At 42.4% G+C, this 24146-nt stretch overlaps 2 protein-coding genes across 6 annotated transcripts in view; one reads left to right on the top strand and one right to left on the bottom strand.

Moving 5' to 3' along the window:
- RTN4IP1 (reticulon 4 interacting protein 1) overlaps positions 1–24146 on the bottom strand; it is a 111085-nt gene that overhangs the window by 52324 nt on the left and 34615 nt on the right. For 3 of the 5 annotated variants that reach the window (XM_081904655.1, XM_081904653.1, XM_081904654.1), the window contains exons 1-5: positions 4839–5689; positions 3564–3715; positions 2646–2714; positions 1701–1825; positions 889–937 (exon numbers count right to left, since the gene is read on the bottom strand). In XM_081904655.1, coding sequence (XP_081760781.1) covers positions 889–937; positions 1701–1825; positions 2646–2714; positions 3564–3715; positions 4839–5139 — 696 coding nt within the window. In that variant the 5' untranslated portion in view covers positions 5140–5689. Of the gene's footprint in view, positions 1–888; positions 938–1700; positions 1826–2645; positions 2715–3563; positions 3716–4838; positions 5691–24146 lie in introns of those variants that run through there. The other 2 variants (XM_081904652.1, XM_081904656.1) reach the window with 2 other exon arrangements.
- Positions 5777–23468, top strand: QRSL1 (glutaminyl-tRNA amidotransferase subunit QRSL1). Its single transcript, XM_081904649.1, has 11 exons — positions 5777–5923; positions 7675–7834; positions 9046–9144; positions 10891–10987; positions 11827–12003; positions 13863–14038; positions 14145–14257; positions 16417–16609; positions 19697–19814; positions 21775–21980; positions 22830–23468. Exons 1-11 carry the CDS (start codon positions 5900–5902, stop codon positions 23039–23041), a joined length of 1575 nt encoding a protein of 524 aa, XP_081760775.1. The 5' UTR covers positions 5777–5899; the 3' UTR covers positions 23042–23468.

The raw sequence follows: 24146 nt of genomic DNA, 5'->3' as shown, positions 1-24146 counted from the left end.
GACAACGCGGAGTAGATCAGCAAAGGGCAAAATCTACCACAGGACTTTCAAGGGATCTTTAGGAACTAGAAAGGACCAATATATACAACAGATTTCAAGCTGAATTCAAAACCTTGGTGGTTTGGGAAGAGGGCTGCCTGTCCCCATATGTGCCTGTGATTCAGTAAAATTCTCATCAGTGGGCCTTATCTGGCTTCCTCAACCATCCGAGAGATAGCAGGTAGCCTTTTTAGTGGAAGCACTCTAACGGAACCCAAGTGTCATCATTGCATTTCCACTTTCTAGGGCCTTTATCTAGGTCTGATCTGTTTTATCTTGGGTGCGTGCCAGTCACAAAATTAAGTTCAGATCCTAATTTGGTGCTTCATGAAACCGTCAGCCTTGCCAAGTCCAGCTGAGACAGAGCAAGGGTTTTGTTTCCCCTTTCATTCACTCTTGGGAAATTAAACAAGACGATATTTTTTCCCCATTTTGAGAGAACTGAATGGGTCTTTTAGGCATGGTCTCCAACAAGAGTACATTGAGCCTGCAAATAGGTCTTGGGAGATTTCTTCTCTCGGTACCTTTAACATTTGATTCTTCTTTCTTTCTTAATAATGAAAAATCTGTAACTTTTTTACACATGCAAGGAGCAAAAATGGGTGCAGCAACAAATGCTAATTTACTCACAAATCCATCTCTACGCTTCATCTATGCAAGCAAGAAGCATTGTCACAATTCAAAAACACATTCTAGATAGGAAAAAGCACTTAACTAATCAGTACTGTTATCTCACCATTCCAAGATTATGAGGGGTGGGGGATGATGTTCTTAGTCACTCATTGCAGAGAATTATAATCTAAGCTTTCCCAAAATATCAGCCAAGGTAGTTAGTTGTAACATATTTACCTGTATAGCAAAGGTACCTACTCCACCTGCTGCACCAAAGATCAATACTCTGTGAAGCGAAAAGAATTCCAGGTAATGAGGCATTTCTATACCCCAGCAATTCAAAGGTGTTAAATTGATTGTCTTTGTTGTGAAAATTTATTTCTAAATAGTTCTGCCTATATAGGGCAAAGCCAAAGGAAAAATAAAGGTAAACTGGAGGGCGATAGATAATAAATAGCTCCTAAGCTAGTTTTTAAAAATCATACTAAAGCCAGAGGAGAAACTTTTCATTTAACTATGACATTTTCTTGTGTATGGCATAATGGGATTTCCCCCTTCCCTCTTGGTCCCTAGGCTCTTTAGAACCCTTTAACTTCTGAGACCACCTGAAGACACCTTACTTTCAGGTGTGTTCTCTTATCGTAAGATCTACACCAGTTCTGCTGTCACTCTCCTCTAGACTCACTAGTGATGTTACTAACCCCAGACCTTCCCCCAAGGTGCCTACTGGCTCCTTGCCTCTTCCCACTCTGGGCAAAACCCCAGCCCAAGAGCTCCTTCACCCAAACCACAACGTGTTAAGTCCAACACACTTCAACATGCACGATAATCAAGGAACCGCTCGCAGTAGTTTATATAATGTGGAAACCTATCTCACTTATTAAGTGACTGTGGCCCTCACACTGTTGTTGGACAACACATAAGCCCTGCCCATTAGTCCTGAGGGCTGGGGCTGTTGGAGCTGGGAATCCAACAGCATTTGAAGAGCCACTGGCTTCCCACCTTTGCTCTACATGAAACTCCTGCTTACAGAACAACTGGTAACTTACCTCTTATTGCTGCAATTATCCTGATTTAGCCCCCCAGCGAGGTGAATGGCAGACCATGCTGTTAGACCAGCATAAGGTAAGGAAGCTGCTTGAGTGTGGCTGAGACATCTGGGCTTTCTAGAGATCTGCAGAAAGGGAGGAAAACAGACATGTATCCAAGAACCGGAAAGATTTTGCTATTTAGCATTGTAAAAAAGAAAGGATTGCCAAGGTTCTGCAGCCCAGATGATGATGATTCAATACAAATTTCAGATGCTGAGGGACAGTTTCGGGTTGCTGCAAACACATCATTTGCCCCTACATAAACATATAAAAATGTAAGAAAAGGAAATACTTGTATAATTTAAAGAACAAACAAAACAGAACTGTATACATGTGTCTATTTTGCCACATGCACATGGCTGGTAGCTGAAATGCTGGGAAAAACAGGCAATCACACATTTTTCAAACAGTACCATGCATCCTTTCCCCCCTACAGATGTGTACAGAGGTCACCTGGTTGACTGTAGCAAGTAAGCATTACCCACACACAATGGGTCCTTTCTTTCTTCACACTGCAGCAACACACTGCACTATATATTCAGAAATCGGACCCTGAAAACTCATTGCTGCCATACAGCAGCTGCAAGTTCAAGCTCACTGTCCTCCCACCCACTGGCAAAGGGTTGAGATTATGGTTCAGTGCTTTGTTTTGCAAGCAGGGAAAATAAAACACTGTGCAATTGTAGCCATCACTCATCTGCCTTCCTCCCTGTCACCTTACCTCCCGTTCAATGTTAAATTTAGGGAAGAGACAGATCTGCTACAGCATAGTTCAGATCAAAGTGGAGATTTCTGACTTTTCCTTTAACAGGAGAAGAATATGCAAAATGCAAAAACAACCCCACCCGTTTTAGAAACTGCACAGAAACATTTCATCTCAAATTAAATACTTTGCTTCGTTACCTCATTTCCACTTGCCAGAACAAACTCTGACAAAGTGCCTTGTTTCCAGGGAGGAACTGCTGCCCATACCTGGGGAAAAAAGAAGTCCAAAACTCAAACATAGTCCAAAGCTTTTCCTGGTTTAGCAGAATTTCTAATCCTTAAAAATATTATGTATCAAATTAAGAACATAATAAGAGCCTGCTGGATCTGGAAAATTGCCCATCTAGTCCAGCTTCCTGTTCTCACAGTGGCCAACCAGGTGCCTATGGGAAGCCTGAAAGAAGGCCAGAGTACAATCACAGCTGTAATCCCAAGCAACATGTATTCAGAGGGATGCTACTTTGCAGGACATGTTGGGAGAATAAAAGGCTAAGGACTAAACCATACACAAATCTGGAGTGAAGTCCCTAAAATGGTTGGATGGCCTCTTTCCAGCAACTCCTGCAGCCAAGCTGGTGCCAAACATATTGCTCCATACACACTGCCCAGGCTTCCGCCCTAGAGAGGTCACTTTGGTGCTCCTAACACAGGAGGCAGCAGTTACAAGTTCCTGGTCTCTGCAGCCACCACTGCTGTGATTCTCCAGAGGTTTGACTTTACCCCCAGAGGCGCACTCCATCGTCTACTGAGACAAATGGATGCCAGCAAAACAGTGGAATTGCAACATAACTTCCAACATGGTATTACTCAAGTTGGCACCTCTGTATGCAGCTTATGTACAGGATTATCCAAATTTTCCCTTACTGGAACTCCTAACACCTTAGAACTGCAGAAGAGGCAAAACAAGGAGTCCAAGAAAGAGGCACCATTTATAACTTCTGGTTTGGCAGTGCACAACTGAAGCAGAACATGCACACTGAGGTAGTGTTTCTACTGAGAGTGAGGATTTATAAATCCACTTAGAGTAACTCCCATTCCTTCCTTGCTCATCCTTACCTCATCTCCAGGTTTGAAATATTTCACGTCTAGTCCACACTCCATCACAACTCCAGAAACATCCCGACCAAGTGTGAGAGGGAATTCACTGCCTGTGTTTGTGATGTGCAACGGATCCCGCTTCATCCTTATAGCAGCAGCTCCATAACCGCCTGCCAAGCAAACAGAGAACAGTTGTCGCTGGTTTACACCGTTCAATTTCCTATGCTCAAAGAAGCCCTGCTCTGCATTAAACAGCAGTGTTGGACTAGGACTTAGGAGACGAGAGTTCAAATTCCCACTCAATCAGGAAGCTCAATGGATGACATTGGGCCGGTTGCTCTCTCTCGGCCTAACCTACCTCACAGGGTTGTTGTGAGGAAAAGGTGTAGGGGGGAGAACAGCGTGCACCATCTTAAGCTCCTTGGAGGAAAGGTAGGGTTTGAACAGCCCATTTTGCAGCCTTCCTGCTGGCTACTCACTAATGGCCCTCCTGCCTTCCTGCTGGGAAGCCAGTTCAGCCAGGTGAGCTTGATACAGCAGGGACTCCTTAACCTAATCCAACCCTCTCCCTCCAGCCCAGCATTCAGGGGAGAGAAGTGTTGGATTGCTATGTCGGTCTTCATTTTTGTTGCAGCAGAGTAACAAACTGAAACATGATTGAATGCAGAGCATCGTATCCAATGGTAGTCAAACTCACAGAAGACCCATTGACATTAATGTGCAGGACTAATCTATGCCCTGTAATTTCAATGGGTCTGCTCTGAGTAAAGCTCAGGTGGATACAGCCGCGAGTAAGACACATCTAAGCCCACTGATTTCAGTGAATTTAGGCACCATTAATTCTGCATATGGTAGAAACATTTGCAGGCCTAAAAGAAATCATGCCTCAATATATGCATTAAGCTTTATGGTGCCATTTTAATTAGATTTATTTGGGTGGATTTTGTTTTGTTTTTTGGCCTGTTTTTTCTATAAGACAGTCATACTCAACCAGAATAGGGCCAATGAAATCAAACTGCATAAGGCTAAAAAGGATATTAGGAGCACTGAATATGAAATGCAGTATTTCACACAACTAATGCAGACTTTACAAAGACCATATATTTAACATCACACTCAGAAAACACCAAGGTATGAAAATATAAGTAATTATAAATAATATTCATACAGCTCATTTCATAAGTTCAAATCAGTTTACAGTTTAATCCAAATTATTAATCCTTACTACCAATCTGCGGAATAGGTAAATATTAATGGTATTAACTGTGACATGCAATGTATATAGGCACTTACTTCGCATGTTAACATCTATGGGATTTAAGCTTGCAGCATGGACTTTAATAATCACTTCATTAGGGAAGTTGATTAAAGGGAACATCATGTTATTTGTGAATCGCAGCACATCATTCTTTCCGTAACGGTCAATCACCCAGGATGGCATCGTTGTACATCTTTGGCAGGAGACGTGTAAGTTTCTACACGGAAGCTGCTGGATTAAACTTTTTCCCATCCCAAGGCAGGTAACACCCAAGCCAGGGCAGTGCAACAAGCTACTGAACACTTTCCTACTAAACGTGTGTCCTTTTAGCAACATGACTGCAAAAGCAAAAGGAATATATATGGCTTGAATGCTGTGCTCTTTAATGGATATGCCTCAAACACGCACTTTCTTACAAAGCAGGCCAGTCAATTCTGATCTGAAATGCACATTTATAAACTTTGTATTTTCTTTTTTAAAAAGACAATTCTGACGTTTCTCTTTTCTTCCCAAAAAGAAAAGACAGGGAGAGACAGAGAGAATGGAAAAACCCAACTTTTCCTGTTACACCTCCATTCCTCACTGGGTTTCGCAAGAATCTGAGGTATACAGGAAGTAAAACACAGCAGGGTTTTTCGTTTGGAAATGTCAATTATGCGCCAGCCCCTAGTGAGACTATCAAGTCCTGAGGCTGGAGACCCCTTCCGCCTAGATATAAGCAGTCCTTAATGTCCTAACTTCCAGAATCTCTCCCTCCCACCCGCCTCTCTCGCCTTTCCTCCAGGAAGACCTGGCCGCGTGAGGAAAACAAGCTCTCTTTTAGCCTGCCCAGCGTCTCCTTCAGGCGGGCGCCCTGTGTTCCCGGTCACCCAATTGACACAGCTTCCCGCGGCCTGACCGCCCCCCAAGCAATAGGAACACAACATCATTTCAACCCCGAAAGTCTGAGCCAATCAGAAGCGCCGATGTTAGAACGCGTTATTCAAGATGGCAGCGCCCATGAACTCGTTCGCAAACTACCGGTAACAGGAGCTACTAATACGGGTGAAGTTTCGCGAGGTCACTAGATTATTTTTATTCCGGATCGGTAGAGAAAATGCTGCGAGCTTCGCTTCGAGAGGTGAGGCGACGCTGGGATTGGCTGCTTCCCCCCACCCCCCGCACCGCTGCCGTGGACGAAGCAAGCTATTCGCCCCTCTCTTCCCAGGCTTCATCTTCCTGCTCGGTTCTCTCTTTAGACAGAGTTCCCTCTTAGCGGGTGGGCATTGCTTGCTTTTCGATAGCAATTCGGTTCCTGCTGCAGGAAAGACAGTCAACCCACGAAGCGCTTCCATTTATTGCATTTTTATGCTATGGAAAGCTTCACCTGTCGGATTTCAGCCTGCTGCGTACTTGAAACATCAGCAAAACGTGATTAAAAGCAAGGCAATCATGAATGTGATTTTGTTTATATACCAAGGTCAGTTCGCAGGTGGAAATTCAAGTGACAGATATTTCCAGCCCTGAAACAGTTAATAATGCCTGCTAAAAGAGAGCTGTTTTCTCCAGTTTTCCATAAGTGAATCCTACATTCCACCACCTCCAGTCCTACGGCAGCGATGGGGCAGGGGCACTCTAGCAGAATTTCCCTGAGAAATCTCTACAGAGAGAGCATGAATTTTCTGCCCAACAAAACTCAATCATTTGCATTTCAGGCTTTAAAAAAATCTTAATTTGACAATAAAGAACTTTTATTTACTGACTGTACAGTCTATTAAGCATATTTTCCCTTTCTTTTAATTTTATTTCTAGCTGCTGGTAAACATACATGTTCATAATTGTATTTTTAAAATACAATTATATATTTTAAATTCCAAGCATGTCAAAACAATAACAGCACACATTGGTTACCTATATACGATCAGTGCAACCCAATGCACGCTTAGAAGAAATAAGGCCATGCAGTGGGGCACTTTTCAGTAAACATGTATAGATAGGATTGCACTGTTCAAATATACATAATTTCTTTCTGATTTTTTTTTTCAGTTAGTGAACTTAACACCAGTGTATTGATAGTGTACCATCCTCGGCAAATATAGAGGTATCTAGTAACAACAAGATACCCCACATGCTAGCCTGTTTGGCTGCTATGCGGGTTGCTATGCAAGACCTTCTAATCAACTGTAATCACAAAACCAGAATTTGCCTGTCTGTAACTGATTCCCACTCAAAACTACTGGCAATGTGGAAGAACCCTAATTGAGGAGATTGTGCATGACACCTCCAGGCTGGTATAGGTAAAGAGCCTAAACCTGGGGACTTGCAAAGGAACAGAAAGCATTTGGAATCACTGCCAGAGGAAACACAACCAGTGGTAGATCTTTCCATGGGCAGAGCTGGGGAGCGCTGTGGTAGATGTAGGCCCACTATTGGGCAGGGTGACTAACTCTTTGTTCAGGCATCTGATTTGTTCCTTGCATGCCATTTTTTTGGCCCCCAAGATCTGGGACCAATTTTGGTGATGGCAAAAAGAAAATTAAAAATAAAGTAGACTAACTGCTGGGGTGGCTATAATGTAAAATATGAAGTGATTACCTAACAAAGCATCTACAGATAATAGTATTGAGAAATCATTTGTGACCTCATTACTCACCTGTTTGGTAAACCAACTCCAATATTACTCCACATTTAGTTCACATCTTGAGGCCATTTTATACAATTGCACATTTTAATAGTTATATTTCACATAATATTCTCGCGTTGTTGCTTGTTCAATCAAAGGTAGTGTAAGTACAGACAAAGTAGAGAAGTTGCTTTGAAAACCAAGTAGACATAGTTCTTTAAAGCTTACTCTTGAAATACTGCTAAAAATAGAAAATTTTGATGTTTCAGATATCTATAGCACTCAAGGAAGGCCAAGTGAGTCCAACAGAGCTGTGTCAGAAATGCCTCTCCTTAATAAAAGCTACCAGATTTCTTAATGCTTATATCACTGTAGCAGAAGACACAGCATTAAAACAGGCTGAGGCATCGGAGAAGAGATACAGGCAAGGTAATTTCTGCTGAACAATTGTTCTTCCTTAAAGTATGTTGGCTGTGATCCTTACACTTTCTGCCCAGAATATTTGTTTACTCATATTGGGGCGGGGGGAATACTTCACTGTATTTCTGTGGTATTAGTTAGGCCTTATTCGCACATTACATTAACCTATAGTTAAAATAAATTATGGTTTAATATGAACAAGCATTCAGGGCTGCCCCACCCATGAGGCAAAGTGAGGTGACCACTTCAGGTGGCTGGATCCACAGGGGGAGTAGATCCTGATATAGATCTTTATTTCCCCCTTGTTCCTGATATAGATTTCCACTTACCCCTTCTTCCCAGGTGGAGATGGGGGTGGCCAGGTGCCAGAATGTCTTGGGCTGGCCCTGCTTGCACTGTTTCAGACCAGGTTTGGATCTAGCAGCTCTTGGGCCAGCTCAATCCCACCCGCTATCTGTCCTTGGAATGCCCATTAAAGCACTACTCAGGCCAGAGACCTACTTAGACTTGTAGGCAAAACAACAGCAGGCATTTCATTAAAAGTGCTCCAGGCAGAAAAAATGATGTTGGTGGGTCCTATGACTCTGAAACCTAGTACAGCATTTGGATTTCTGCATCCTCTGTCGTTAAAAAAGAAAAAAGTCTAGCCATTATGGTTAAAGAAAGTAACTCATAACTTACCTCATTTACAAAATGCCTTTCTTGTTGTGACGGGAGGGTTGCTGAAAATGTTGTAGAGCAAATTAGAACTGAGGGCAATTTCTAATGGTAAACCAAAAAGTGAGAATTGATGCACCCAATCCTACACTCTATTGACCATAGCAGCAGTTCACTTTTCTGAAAACAAGACCCATAATGCATGTTATTTTGCTCTGGTATTGGCACTAATGCATTGGCATGTGAGGACAGCCCCACTGCTGCTTCTGTGCTCTGTGGCCAAGCTGCTCACATTCCTAAGTGCTACACCATAGCTGCAGCACTACTGACCTAGCACTATCCACAGTTGTGCTAGGGGGAAGGGGTAGCAAGAACAAAAGGTTTAGGAGACTGAGAGACAACTGTGTGGTTTTTTTCACACCTTTTCCAAATCTGCTGGCACAGCAGGTCTAGCAGTTCAGACAACATGTCAAAAATTATTTAGAACAACCTCAATCTTTAAATAAGGCTGTGTGCATGATGCACTGATTGAAATAATCTTCACACTGTCATCCGTAATATAGGTCAGATATTGGGGGATTTGGATGGAATTCCTTTTGCAGTGAAAGACAACTTCAGCACAACTGGAATCGAAACAACATGCGCATCCAAGATGCTAAAAGGTAAAGTAGCATTTTTAAGATAAGCTGACAACTTTGAGCTCTGCTCCTCAATCTATTAAGGATATGGATAGGAGTACTGTGGTTCTGTCTTAAATGGATTCATTCTTTTGTAGATAACTATGAGTAGATGTATTGGATCAGAGGTTTTCAACCTTTTTGAGTCCACAGCTCCCTGGACCAACGACATTCTTTCTGTGGCACCCCTGTGGGGCTCAGAAGCCCAGTTTTGTCACTCTTTACCTGCAGAGCTGGCAGCCTCTCGCCCCTTTTCAAACACTCTCCCTTGTGGAGTGTTCCCTCAAGCTCCTCTCCTCTCCCCTGTCCTAGGGAGTCCTCCAGGCAGCAGCCGCCACCGCCACTGCCCCTGGTCTCTGAGCTACCAGGTATAAACCTCTTCAGATACCAATGTTGCACAGACACCAAAACAAAGACTCTAATCTTCAAGTCCACAGGCACTGACTAGTTCCACTGATTTCATTGATTCACTTGAATATTTTTAGAGCCTTCGTACCTCCCTGTCTTCACTTTGAAACTTGGGGTACTCTCAATAACAGTTTGCAGTTTAGTAAAGAGGTATGATGAATTCATAGAATCATAGAGTTGGAAGAGACCACAAGAGCTATCGAGTCCAACCCCCTGCCAAGCAGGAAACACCATCAGAGCACTCCTGACATATGGTTGTCAAGCCTCTGCTTAAAGACCTCCAAAGAAGAAGACTCCACCACACTCTTTGGCAGCAAATTCCACTGTCGAACAGCTCTTACTTTCAGGAAGTTCTTCCTAATGTTTAGGTGGAATCTTCTTTCTTGTAGTTTGGATCCATTGCTCCGTGTCTGCTTCTCTGGAGCAGCAGAAAACAACCTTTCTCCCTCCTCTATGTGACATCCTTTTATATATTTGAACATGGCTATCATATCACCCCTTAACCTCCTCTTCTCCAGGCTAAACATGCCCAGCTCCCTTAGCCGTTCCTCATAAGTCATCGTTTCCAGGCCTTTGACCATTTTGGTTGCCCTCCTCTGGACACGTTCCAGTTTGTCAGTGTCCTTCTTGAACTGTGGTGCCCAGAACTGGACACAGTACTCCAGGTGAGGTCTGACTAGAGCAGATTACAGTGGCACTATTACTTCCCTTGATCTAGATGCTATACTCCTATTGATGCAGCCCAGAATTGCATTGGCTTTTTTAGCTGCTGCGTCACACTGTTGGCTCATGTCAAGTTTGTGGTCAACCAAGACTCCTAGATCCTTTTCACATTGAAAATGGGCAGAAAAATGCTGACACAGTATATGTCTTATTACTTGCTGGTTATCTTACTGGATTACTGCCAATATGTATGAAACCCTATACTGTTCTACTATTAGTAGAGCACATCATTGTATAGGCTTTGAAAGGGGTATTAGAACCCTTCTGTATTAGTTGGGCAGCTGAACTCAGTATTTGTGGAACAAGCAATAAAGAGAGGGGAGATGTCAAGGTTGCCAAGACACGCTGCAGTTTTGAGAAGAGAATCTTCTCTCAGGCAGCTATGATAGCAAACATCTAATCTTATTGAGGTAGTTTCCTGAAACAAGTTAAAAGTGCACCCCCATAATACAAAACAATGAAATACCTGTGGTAGTCATATTCTCAGTAGGAATCCATGTAAACGGGGACTAATGGTAATATACATGGCATACTCATTAAAAAACAACAACAACCTCACTAATATAAAACAATTCATCCAATCCAGTCTTTGTTTTTCAGGTTATATCCCCCCTTACAATGCAACTGTAGTTCAAAAATTGCTGGATCAAGGAGCTGTGCTTCTTGGAAAAACAAACTTAGATGAATTTGCCATGGGGTAAGCCAAGTTAAATATTTTTATGTTGTTGGGTGCCTGATGTGTTGCTTCACTTCTGTTTAACTACAGATGCAAGACTGCCTATCTTGATGCTTGGCTGAGAACATGTGGTGCTAAAGCTCTGGCTGCTCAGTTTTCCTCCTGCTTCTGAGATTTTAGCAGACATTGGCCACATGGTTTCAAGCCTATCTTTGCAACCATATAAATTGGGTCACATGCTTCAGAGATGAAATTTCTTCACACTGCAAATACATAGAAACATGGAAAATTGCCTTATACCAGGTCAGGCCATTGGTTCATCTAACTCAATATTTTCACACCAGTCTTCCCTTAACAGGCACCCTCTAGATTTTTTTGGACTACAGCTCCCATCATTCCTGATCATTGGTCATGCTGGCTGAGGCTGATGGGAGATGATGTTCCAAAACCTCTGGTGGGTAGCAGACTGGAGAAGGTTGGCCTATACTGACAGGTGGCAGCTCTCCAACTTTTCAAACAGAGATTTCCCAATGGGGTGAAACTTTCCAGAGTCTATAGGAGAGCTTCAGGTTGTTCACCCTGTGTGAACCAATCAAATTTAGGAGTGTCAACCGATTTATTTTTTGGTTCTGTTTCAGAGCAAAGGATTTCATATGTACTTGGAAAGAGAGACAAAAAAGTTGTTAAATCTCTAGCTGAATTGATAAGCTTCAGGGGGCGTTCAACTAAGTTTTACTCAGAGTAGAGCCATTAAAATAATGGACCTAGCTTTTTTTGGGAGGGGTATTGGGTTGTTGTTTTAATTTTTATTATTTGCTTTTATTTTTATTATTTTATTTATTATGATTTTCTCATCTTAGCTCTGGAAGTACTGATGGGGCATTTGGACCGGTTAGAAACCCCTGGAGTTACTCACGACAGTACAGAGAAAAGTGTGTGCAGAAACCCAGTGCTCAAAATGAAGACACCAGCTGGTTGATAACAGGAGGAAGCTCTGGAGGCAGTGCTGCTGCCGTATCGTCTTTCACATGCTTCACGTAAGAGGCTTTTTTAGAACAGCTTAATTAAAAGCTTCATAATGCAACTTCATAATATTTGCTGAGTGCCAACAAGGGCCTAAGTGCTGTTCATACCCAAGGGCCTAGGAGCAACCTGGTCCCTGATTAGATCCCTTACTGTCTATTCTATATAGATAAGGCAGGACTTGGTAGAGGAGCACTGAGGACAGTGTAAAGTCCCCTTTTATGTCCAAAAGGTTGACTTAAGCCATGTCATTCTAGACAAATTTCCATCCTCTCAGTGTGGGCATTTCGTATTGCTTGGAAAGGATTTATTGTGGCAATAAAGAAGGAAGGATGTTGCCAATATCCTCTGAACCTCCTCTCTTTGACAAGTGTTGTGGGATCTTTCCAGCAACTCAGGCACGCAAAAAAAGGAGAAGGAATTTCGATTCAATGAAATCTACAGCATCTCCTCCCTTACAATAAAACACCTTTTCATCCCAGGCTTTTGTGTTGACATCACTGTGGGCTAATAATTCATATAGAGTAGGATTTTCAGACTAACATTCTTTAGATCCTCGGTTTATTCTACATTTCATAGCTGTGCTGATACCAGTGCTTTATGTTTCTTTCTGTTTTGTGAAGAAATATAGTTTTGAAAAAGTTTAAAACGCAAGCCAGCTTTAAAGTCCTATTTGTCTTCATGGAAAAAAAAATCTAAGTGGATTTTTAACTCTCCAATTTTCATAGAAGCATAGAAGAGTTTTGAAGGGACCCTGAGGATCATCTAGTCCAACCCCCTGGAAGGCAGGGATCTTTCTCCCAATGTGGGGCTCAAACCCACGACCCTGAGATTAAGAGTCTCATGCTCTACTGACTAGGCTATCCCTCAGGGTGAAAGAATAGTTTTTCAGATTGCTTAATTTTAGCTGAATATAGAGCCACTGTATGTTTATTCTAAAAGGTAGAGTGTTTATTTGAATAATAATATTTTAATATTTAATTCAGAAATTTATGCAACAATACACTTTTTAGTCAGGAAAATGTCTTTCTTGTTGCTATATATCCGTGGTTCCCAACGTGGGGCAATTTGATTTTTAAGGGGGGCAATTCGAGAATGAGTTATTAAGAGTGAATGGTCTTTTAGGCTTCCTCCACGTGAACAGGAGTTCACTTTTTGAATAATAAGAATATATGTCACTGGGGGGGCGGGGGGGCATCAGGATTTTAGAGATGCTTAGGTGGGGCATGGCCAAAAAAAGGTTGGTAACCACTGCTATATATCTATAGCTCACTCTTTTTTCAAGGAAGTCAGCACCATAAGACTCCCAAGTGATCTCCCATCAAGGTGCTTCTGAGAACTAAATCCCCTTGAGCCATATAATGTACCTTCAGATGACTTTGGTCTGCTCCTGATCTGGAAATGGTCTCTGTACTTAAACTGCATGAGAGAGGAAAGTCTGCTGAAACTCCATGAAGGAACACAATGTGAAAACTGCACCCTTTGAATTTCTTCCTGGCAAGCCTATATTCCAGATAAAACAGAGCCCTTTCAGACTAGGCACTTCACAGGCTGGCAGCAGTAATAGTAATCTGTATGTTGCTCTTAGACCAAGCAGTTTACATATTGTGGTTAATTTCATGTGCGTTTCTTCATTGGAAAAGTGTTAGAAGTGATTGGTAGGTCATGATGCCTTGTTTCTGTAAAAAACAAAGCCTGGGGAAGACATGCAATGGCTTCCCGGATTCCCATAGGCATCTGCTGGGCCCCTGTGAGAACAGGATGGTAGACTGGATGGGCCTTTGGTCTGATCCAACCAGGCTCTTATGTTCCTGCAGAGCAAATTGGGATGTGATGTCCTGACTGCTGTTATTATTATTTTTTTCAACCATAGGGCTCTGGGATCTGATACAGGAGGATCCACCAGAAACCCAGCTTCTCATTGTGGAGTGGTTGGCTTGAAGCCAACGTATGGCCTGGTTTCCCGTCACGGTCTTATTCCGCTGGTGAACTCTATGGATGTGCCGGGCATCTTTGCCAGATGTGTGGACGATGCAGCCACCGTGTTGGGTATAATGATTACACCTGTCTCCCTAGGGAATTCTGTCAAAGCTAGTTTGGCTCAAGGATTCTCTTTTCTTTCCTGTAGCTCATGAGTCTTTCTGCTTTGTTTCAGGGGCACTCAGTGGCCATGATCCAAAAGATTCAACCACCGTGCAGGACCCTGTCCACCCATTTCAGCTGCCCAATTTGACAGATGTGAAGGATCTTTGCATAGGCATACCAAAGGTAACTGGTATGTAAATAGCCACTTGGAGGGGGGAAACAAACACCAAAATTAAATGTTAGTGAATTCCTATTGCCTATGACTGACATAGGCCATTAAAACATTTCTCTTTAACCAGGCCTTTGGCTGGTTAACATTGGTTTTCCTCTTAAATGTGTTTGTGGGAGTGGGGTTGGTTACTGGTTTGTTTTGGATCTTGTTCTTGGTTTTGCATCATTTTTTATTGGAACTTTTCAACATACAATAAAAAACAAACTAATCTAATTAAAAATAAAAAACAAAACGAGAAAAAGGGGGAAGCATAATGTTTTCATTGTGTATTTTGTGTTCTCATTTTTTAATTTTTATGTTGTGAACCGCCCAGCGATTTTCAGATGAAAGGCAGTATAAAAATTTAAATAATAATAATAAGTCAATCCGCAGAACACAATCAGTGTTGAAGAACAATGGTACTGTATGTCTTATTCGACATTCATTAATCAGAATGAAAATATGCTTTAGGAAACGCTCTGTTTGGGCTTCCTCAGAACTGTCAGGAACAAGAAGTACTCACTGAATGCCTGTCACACATACACTTTGAAAGAATCATTATATTTAATTATTCAACCAAAGTCTTCAAGGTGTTCTTCTAAGTTGACATGTGCACTCGCATTTCGAGATGCTTAAGGAATTTGGAGGATGTGAATTCCAAAAGTGGACTCCCCTGAGCTGCCCCTCCAGGACTAGTGTAAAGACTGGAACATTCGCTTCAGAATCGACACTCACCCAATTCCATGGGGCAGGCTGAGTGTTGGAAAAATAGGCACACACAACCAGGAACAGCTAGGAAGCATGGCTCCTGCCGCACTTGTTGTAAATGGATATGCAAGTGCCCCTGAAAGCAATGATAGGAGTTGACATGCCACCCCCTTCAGAAAGATTATATTTTTTTAAAAGGCAGCTGCTCTTATGGGGGCAGCCTCCCTTGGGAGTAGGGAGGGAATGACACACCATTGCAACTCATCACTCCCAAGGCAATTATGTATCCACCTTTAAAATGATATTAATGTGAAGAGGGATTTTTGCCTTCTGAAGTTATTTACACATGTTCCTCATTTTGGGTTATACACACGATTCCCCACCCTTCCTTTTGTGGATATACTTTGTTCCCCCCCCCCCCCAGTGAGATGGACAATGATATTGAAAACCCATTGGGTTTTTTAGAGAACTAAATTCATAACATCCAGACCAAAAGTCATAGCTGACCATTCTGACTTACTGCAAAAGACTGTACTAAAAATAAGAGAGAAAGAACTATGCATGCTGCGAAAGAAAGAAGTGTTGAATTACAATGTGATCTTTGCCATATCTGCTCAGAAATAGGTTCTGTGAAATTCAAAGAGGCTTCCTCTCAGGTAACGGGGGTTAAGACTGCAGCCTTAATCAACCATGGTGCAGTCTGCTTGTTAACTCATTGCCAGGAAGTAGTGAAAACTTACAGCTCCTTCTGTTGAAAAAGAGCTTGGCTAAATCAAGAGGGAAAGCTATATACCAGCTGTTAATTAGTATTAATATTTTTCACAGTTATTTAAAATGGTTACAACACTAAGAATTTTGTTCTGATTTGCAGGAACATTTTCACAATAGCCATTAATGGAAACTGCTGGAACCAGGTCATCCCTGAATGCAGAACTGCGCCTTATTTGCAATCATTGCCCACCATTTAGTTTAATATGTCATGTTGTTTCAAAATCTACCTCTATTATTTATATTAGCCTAAAGTCCTCCATCTGCATTGGGGCTTGTGGAAAATCCTGGCAGGTCTTGGTTCTCCTTTTGCCAATGAGCTCCCCGTCAGTCATTCTATCCTAGCTCATCATTTTGGTTCCCTGGGCTTTATGACTCAGCTCATTCCAGCCATTCCCAAGTACCTTAGAAAGACAGGCTGGCCTCTGAAGCAAGCTGCAGTTTGGCACTGAATCTATAACTAAAACCAAACACATGCCATCCTAGCTGCCTGCCAAAGGAAGTATTCAATAATACTTTTTTTTGAAAAGGACAAATTTTCACTTGGGAGTTTAACATGCTACAAACCACTTGATAATTCTGGCTCAGAACTGAGAAGATGCACATAAAGTTGTTGGTGCAGAGGCTTATGCTTTTCACCCTCTCCCTTCTCTAGGAATACAACGTACCAGGATTGTCTAGTCAAACTCTGGCCGTGTGGTCCAAGGCAGCCGACCTCTTTGAGAAAGCTGGCGCCAAAGTGATTGACGTCAGACTCCCACACACCTGTTACTCCATTGTCTGCTACCATGTGCTGTGTGCAGCAGAAGTAGCATCGAACATGGCCCGATTTGATGGCCTGGAGTACGGTAAGGCTTCTTTCCAACAAGTGTCATGTAAATTAGATAAATTCATTGCCCTCAAGAGCTTATGCCCAAAAAGGCCTTACTAACGAGAACAACTAGGGTATAATATTATAAATTATTCCTGTTCTTTAATGGGCAGCCTATGAGCTGTGCCAGACCTGGTGTCAGATCTGTTTCTAGTCTGCTTCTTCCAGTCATTATTGCTCCTGCACTTTTCTCTGTTGCTTACTGTGGCTGCAAGCCTTCACAGCGCTGGCCTGCATCTTTCTATATGATCTACATCATTTGTAGCATTGTAGCATGGGGCACAGAACTGGAACACTAGAAACTACTACAAACATCCAGTGTGCAAATCAGGTGGGAGTTCTTAATGTGGTGGAGAGGTGTTTTGTCTGTGTGTGAGAGAGAGGGAGATGAGGGGGTGGGACTAGTCCTCCCCACAGTATGATTGAGCAATGCCGGTCCACTTTATACATTTGCCATAACCCACTAATGACTACACATTGATTTAATAAATCTAAACTAGAAATAAGTTCAATCCGAATGCATTTTGAATGGGAATGTGTTTCTGTGGTTAAAATCACACCTTTCAAAAGAGGAGTGGTTTTTTCTGCAAAAACATTACCTAGGACAATCACGTATGCTTTCCTCTGCTTTCCCCAACCCCTTCCTCTCCTCTCTTTGTCCATTCTGCCCAAACAGAGTAGTGAAACTTCCATCTTTGAAGGTAGGGGTTGGCTGACCCATGGCTAGGACTCACACACCCAGCAAGGTCAGGCAGCTGCCTATAGCGCATGTTCCACCCAACCAAGCATCAACCGTAGTATACCTCCTCCTGAAGTTTGAGATACCAACAGAAATAATAATTAAAAAGTGGACTGATTACTGTGGATGTGTGTGAATGGTGTGCTACTTCTGGGAGAAAGAAAAGCACAGCAGCAGGAGGACTGATACACAAACCCTGGAGCTGATTGTAGGCTTGCTGGTTATTTGGTTTGCAGAGTGGCAAAGTATATGAAAATCACTAGTCTCTAAATTTGGCAGGCAGACAATGTCTCCACAGAACAAGGTTAGGGAAGGAAGCAACAGATCAGTTCTCAGAGGCAACCTGTTTTTGAACCGAATGCCCTGTTCCAGCGTAAACACAGGGATAATTTATTTGTAACTGGGAAGCAGTTCAAAGAGTGATGATCTGAAAGGAAGTTGGTTGAGCCCTGCTAACCTGCCCCCAACAAGTTTCAGCCATAGTAAGCTGCAAGGCAGACAGTTCTGCATTAAAAACTAGAGCCAAGTACAGTAACTTAAATATTATCTTTAAGTCATTTGTCTGCTTACGTACACCTGCTTGTGAGTCTCAATTCACAGCATGTCCCTAGTTGATTAAATGCAGATCCATTAATTATGTCAGAGAAATGTGCAGCCTGCCACAATATGAACCAGCATATCTGATGTGCTTTTTAATTACAGAAAGATTATGTCTCTGCCAAAGCCTTTTTAGCACTGTGGAAAGTCTCTTATTAGTTGCAGTGAGGTCTGCTGGTGGCCAAACTTTCTGTATTATTTCTGTGAGCATGTTTTTATTATGACAGAAGTGTTGTCTCAGCTGTGTCCTTGGAAGAGTGCTCTGCAGGACAAAGTACATGCATTGTTCAGCTCAATTGTTCTTCTGCACTCAGGGTCAACTGATGAGGGAATACAATGTTATTGAAATACCTCTGCACTTCCTGGTCAGAGACAATGGCTCCTGTTCGGTATCACCCTCCCTGTACTTTCCAGTGTACTTTTTAAGTGCCAAGTCAGTTGAAATATTGTACTTCAACACATTGACTCTCAAATGCCTGTTCCCAGCATTTTTATCAGGAAAAGAATAACAAAGCTGAACAAGTCCTGGCCCTTTTTCAAAACGTTTGTGTCAAAATATATTGCGAAACATATAAGCCTGCTGAAATCTGCAGCCACTTCATTGTGTCCTTTTCGAATCTTAGATAATATATTCTAAATCAATATGAATGATTGGATATTATCAGATGAACCCCCTGACAGGGCATAAGTACCCTTGACGTACTCTGTATTATTCTTGCTAGATTGAAAATGTGTCTGCCTTAGGGCTGAGTTGAAACAGAACTTCACAGTCCCATTCACCAATCTGAAAAGAGGCTTCCACTTTCAGAAGTTTTGAAGGAGGTTCCAAAGAGGGAGTAAACTGCTCATTCAGATTAACAATAGTAGGAGCTCTAAGGGTGAAGCTGCAGGAAAAGAAGCACCTGTATGGTCCAGGTCAGGAAAGGAGAACCTTCCAAGTTCTAGAACTCCAGTTCCTATCAGCCCCAGCTAGCATGACTGCTGAGCGGGGATGATGGGAATCGTAGTCCAGCAACATCTGGCAATCCTCAAGGTCCACCTTCCTGACTTAGGCGATGGGCAAGCGGTGGCTGCAATAGCAGCTCCATGCCCTTTGCTTTCCTGCCATGCGCTCAAGCGCAGCCCCACTACACACGCCCTTCCAGAATGAGGACAATTTTATAAAGGAAAGTTTGCTTTCATTCCGAATCGGCTTTATTGGCCCTCAGAGGATCTAATCAGACCCTTAGAGGATCTAACTGGCTGCTTTGTGACATAATGCTATCGTGTTCACAACACAATCCCTGATATTCAGGGAACGTGTGAGGAAGAAAAGGTGCGGGGAGGAGTGAACAAAAACCTGGCACTAAAGCAGCTGCTCCGAGGGGCAGCGGGCAGCAAGAAAATTGGTACAAACAATGTAAAATTTTGGAAGGTTTTTTTGGATGAGGGAACATTCAAGTTCTTCCCAGTTATCCCTCTTCATGCTAAAAATGTTCAACCAAGACCATTCAACTTGTCCCAAGTCAAACAGCTACTTGTGGTGGCTGCTGCTGCTGCTGAAACCCACGTGATTTGTTTAGCTTCCTGGCCCATGAATAAACAGCACCTGACATTTAGCTGTGTGCAACAGCAGCAAATAAACCTCGGATATATTTGTACAGCACAGTGATTTCTATTGTTTATTCATGATGTGACTTTGAATGGTTTAAGATGCATTTCCAAATCACTGATGACTTTTAATTTTAGGGCACCGCAGCAGCGCTGACAAGTCCACCGAAGCCTTGTATGCAGCCACGCGCCGGGAAGGCTTTAATGATGTTGTAAGGGGAAGAATTCTATCAGGAAACTACTTCTTGCTAAAACAGTAAGTTCAGCACATTTGAAAGCTCAAATTTACAAAGCTAGCATTTTATTTGTGGTTCAGTTAAGGGTGAAATTACTCATGTGGACAGATTTTTCCATGCAGTTAAGACAATATTATTATTGCTGATGCTGCTATAGCTGTAATATACAGCAAAACACTATTTCCTAAAATTATGCACAATCTACTAAGCGTTTTCTTGTTTTCTATTCTCTCCTATGTACCCTCTTAACCAGGGGCTTATTTTAAATAATCAGAAGTGAAAACCTCAACTTTTTGTGCATGTGTTAACTATAAAGCCTTTCCCCCCTTGGTCTCGTGTTTTGGATTAGAGAAACCTGGGTTCACATGTCAGCTAAGGCGGGAACTATCATAGGTGACTCACCCTCTTACAGGTCCATTTGAATGACTTCATGGAAGCAACCCAGACAGTTGAGTTAAATTCCCAAGAAAGCTATTTTGTTCTTACTATAAAACAGTATCCTGGCCAACTGGGGTGAAAGAGCTGAGCAAAGAAGCAGATGTGAACAATGGGTGACCAGTGGGTTATGGTGTTTCGTTGCACCAGAAGCGGTTTAGTCATGCTGGCCACATGACCCGGAAAGCTGTCTGTGGACAAATGCTGACTCCCTCGGCCTGAAAGCAAGATGAGTGCCACAACCCCATAGTCGCCTTTGACTGGACTTAACTGTCCAGGGGTCCTTTACCTTTTGTATGCCAGTAAAATCTGATGTGGGGCGTGGGACGTGGGTGGCGCTGTGGGTTAAACCACAGAGCCTAGGAATTGCCGATCAGAAGGTTGGCGGTTCAAATCCCCGCGATGGGGTGAGCTCCTGTTGTTCGGTCCCAGCTCCTGCCAACCTAGCAGTTCGAAAGCACGTCAAAGTGCAAGTAGATAAATAGGTACCGCTCTGGCGGGAAGGTAAACGGCGTTTCCGTGTGCTGCTCTGGTTCGCCAGAAGCAGCTTAGTCATGCTGGCCACGTGACCCAGAAGCTGTACGCCGGCTCCCTCGGCCAATAAAGCGAGATGAGCGCCGCAACCCCAGAGTCGGTCACGACTGGACCTAATGGTCAGGGGTCCCTTTACCTTTACTTTACTTTAAAATCTGATGTACTCTCTTGCTTAATAAACTGTGATCATCATTTCCACCCTAGTCTCGTTGAAATGCAACAGGGCAGAAAAACATTCTAAAAGGCCTACTATAAGACCAGGATCAGCAACATGAATGGCTGTCTCTAGCTATGTAAAGATAGGTATGTTGAGGCAGATGACTTTAATCCAACCTTCTGATAATCCAGAAGGTGAGGGAGAAAAAAGCCATAAGCAGTAGCTGCATAGCACATCTGAAAAGACAGCTGAGAGACACCCAATACTTGAATTTGAGGTCCAGTATTGTACTACCCCACGTTCACTAAACTGTTACTATGCATCTGCTTGTTTGGTTAAATTATCCTTTTCTCATTTGTCAAGATTTTAAACATTAGCAATACAGTCGTACCTTTGAAGTCAAATGGAATCCCTTCTGGAAGTCCATTTGACTTCCAAAATGTTCGGAAACTAAGGCGTGGCTTCCGATTGGCTGTAGGAAGTTCCTGCAGCCAATTGGAAGCCACACCGGACGTTCGGGTTCCAAAGAACATTTGCAAATCAGAACACTCACTTCCGGGTTTGCGGCGTTCGGGAGCCAAAACATTTGACTCGCAAGTTGTTTGTTAACCAAGGTACAACTGTACTCTTCATTTCTAAGAGTAGCTAAGCACTGAAGTCAGATAGTCCTCTTATCTGAACAACTGAGGCCAGCATTACAATGCTTTGACTTAATTGGTTTTCTTTAGCTGTAGACTCAGGGAGAAAAGATAACAACTTGTTTGCAATTTTTGCACACACATCCAAATGCTGCAATTGACTAAAAGACTCAATGTCCTGTTGCTAGTTCTCACAAAATTTGTTTTCCCCTCTAGGAACTATGAGAATTACTTCATCAAAGCCCAAAAAGTGAGAAGACTCATTGCCAATGATTTTGCAAAAGTCTTCCATTCTGGTGTCGATATTTTGCTCACTCCAACAACTATGAGCCACACTGTACCATATGTGGAATTCATCAAAGAGGATAACAGAACCCGCAGCACCCAGGATGATATTTTTACTCAGGCTGCCAACATGGCTGGTGAGAACATCTGAGTGGTTCAAATACTTATCTAATCTTAGTTGTTGCTTCTTGAATTTGCCATTCCCAGACAGACATCTTCTTTGTGCAGCATTCCTGAAGGCTTCCCAGCAGTATGCAAAAATGGGGGGAAACCCTGTACTGATCACCACTATTATAGGAAAGGTTTCTTCCCCCACATCATTTTTAAATTAAAAAAAAAAAAGCATTACAATGTTATAGCATAATAATGTGCTTTTGTGGCATTTCACTATTTTAATTAAAAAAAAAAGTGTTGAGATTCCTGCATGGGTGTTGAGATTCCTGCATTGCAGGAGGGTCAGACTAGATGAGCCTTGGGTTCCCTTCCAACTCTACAATTCAATGATTCTACTGCACTCCTATAGTGGAGGCAAAAGGGTTCATTAATTTTGCTGCCTGGATAACTGCTCAAGAAGCCAAATCCATGTGGCCGAGTCTATCTTGGATGCTTTTGGAAGTAGTCTGGAAAAAAGAGCCTATTAGAAATGGAAGATGTGTATGCCTTGTCCTTAGTTGCAGCATGGGACAGTGAAAATGTGCTTTCTCCTCTTATACCTGTGCATTCTCCCCATTGAGGGTGGATGAGAAAGAAGTATGTTTAGCATGTTGCTGCTTGTGTTGTTTAGTCGTTTAGTCGTGTCCGCCTCTTTGTGACCCCATGGACCAGAGCACGCCAGGCACTCCTGTCTTCCACTGCCTCTGGCAATATTGCTGCTAGGAGAAGCAATAATGCCAAATTAATGCCTTGTGTATTGGTTTTTGTTTTACCATTGGAATAGTGTGTGATTCTGTCAAATGATATAAATAATGATCTATTTTGTCTTTCAGGGCTACCGGCTGTAAATGTTCCTTCTGCACTTTCAGAGACAGGCTTACCAATTGGGTTGCAGCTTATTGGCCGCGCATTCCACGAGGAACAGCTTCTCACAGTTGCCAAATGGTTTGAAAAGCAAGTGCAGTTCCCTGTCTTAGAGCTACAAGGGATGATGAATCATCTTGACACTGTCTCTCACCAGGAGAAATCAGCATTTTTTTCATGATGGGTTCAACTATGCAATGGAAAAAAAGATTGTGAAGAAGCTTTTATTATAGACCTGGTTTATAATCGGCTTCCAATTGCCATTTGATTTAGCCCAAGCTCAGTTCTGGCCAAAAATAATGTAATAAAATTACTAACATGCTAGCATGTTGAAAATTTTGTTTCTTCTTCTAGGAATCTTGATCACACTCAAGGAAAAACAAGTTATTACAGTGTGATAAAATGGTGTTTGCTTCCCATCTGAAAATGAATCGCCCTGAGTAGTACTGTCACATAAGTGTAAGAACTGTGTATACGAAGCCCAGCCATTATTAAGGAAAACTTTAGGTCTTTATAATTTCATCTTACTGAAGAGGAGTTAACACCAATTACGAAGTTCAGCAAATAAAGATGGAACAAAGCAATCTCTCTGTGCCGCAAGTCTGAAACACTGTGGATGCACATCCCATTGATTTCTGTTAAATTTATTTCAAAGCATAAATGCTTAGGATCAGGCTGTAATTTTCTTATGAAGTATCTGCAGCTATCCAGTCTGATACAGGAATCCTGATACCTGATAAGGAATCCTGTTAATTGTTTATGGAATCAGTTTTGTCTCTTCCATCTGACTTAGTTTTATGGCAGGGATGCAACTGCAGCAGAGACAGTTGCCCCTTTCTTTGAAACTGTTGTTGTAAACCAGCAAAACTCCTGGAAGGAAAGAGAACCACATGCTCCCTATTAACTTAGAATCATAGAATCATAGAGTTGGAAGAGACCACAAGGGCCATCGAGTCCAACCCCCTGCCAAGCAGGAAACTTCTGTGCAAGAACTTTCTAACCAGCTAGCACTGCATCACTGCATGCAAAGGTTATGTCTTCCAGATTGGCATGAAAGTCAAAGAGTGGGCCCCCAATTTTTTTTGGGGGGGGAATGGTTGATAGGAAAGATTCCTGCAGAAAGTATGGAGGCTGCTGCTGTATGTAGTAACTGCAGGTGAACCAACTCAAGACACAGAGTTTATTGGGTTGGTTCATGAATAAGAGATTATGATGAACCCATTATCGTATCTACCTATTGAGCTAGCAGTCTTCATAAAGACAGCATCCCATTTTGTACTAGTTGT

This window comes from Podarcis melisellensis (genome assembly GCF_964234715.1).
Source record: "Podarcis melisellensis genome assembly, chromosome: 3".
NCBI lineage: Eukaryota > Metazoa > Chordata > Lepidosauria > Squamata > Lacertidae > Podarcis > Podarcis melisellensis.
This window is presented reverse-complemented; position numbering and strand designations above follow the sequence as displayed.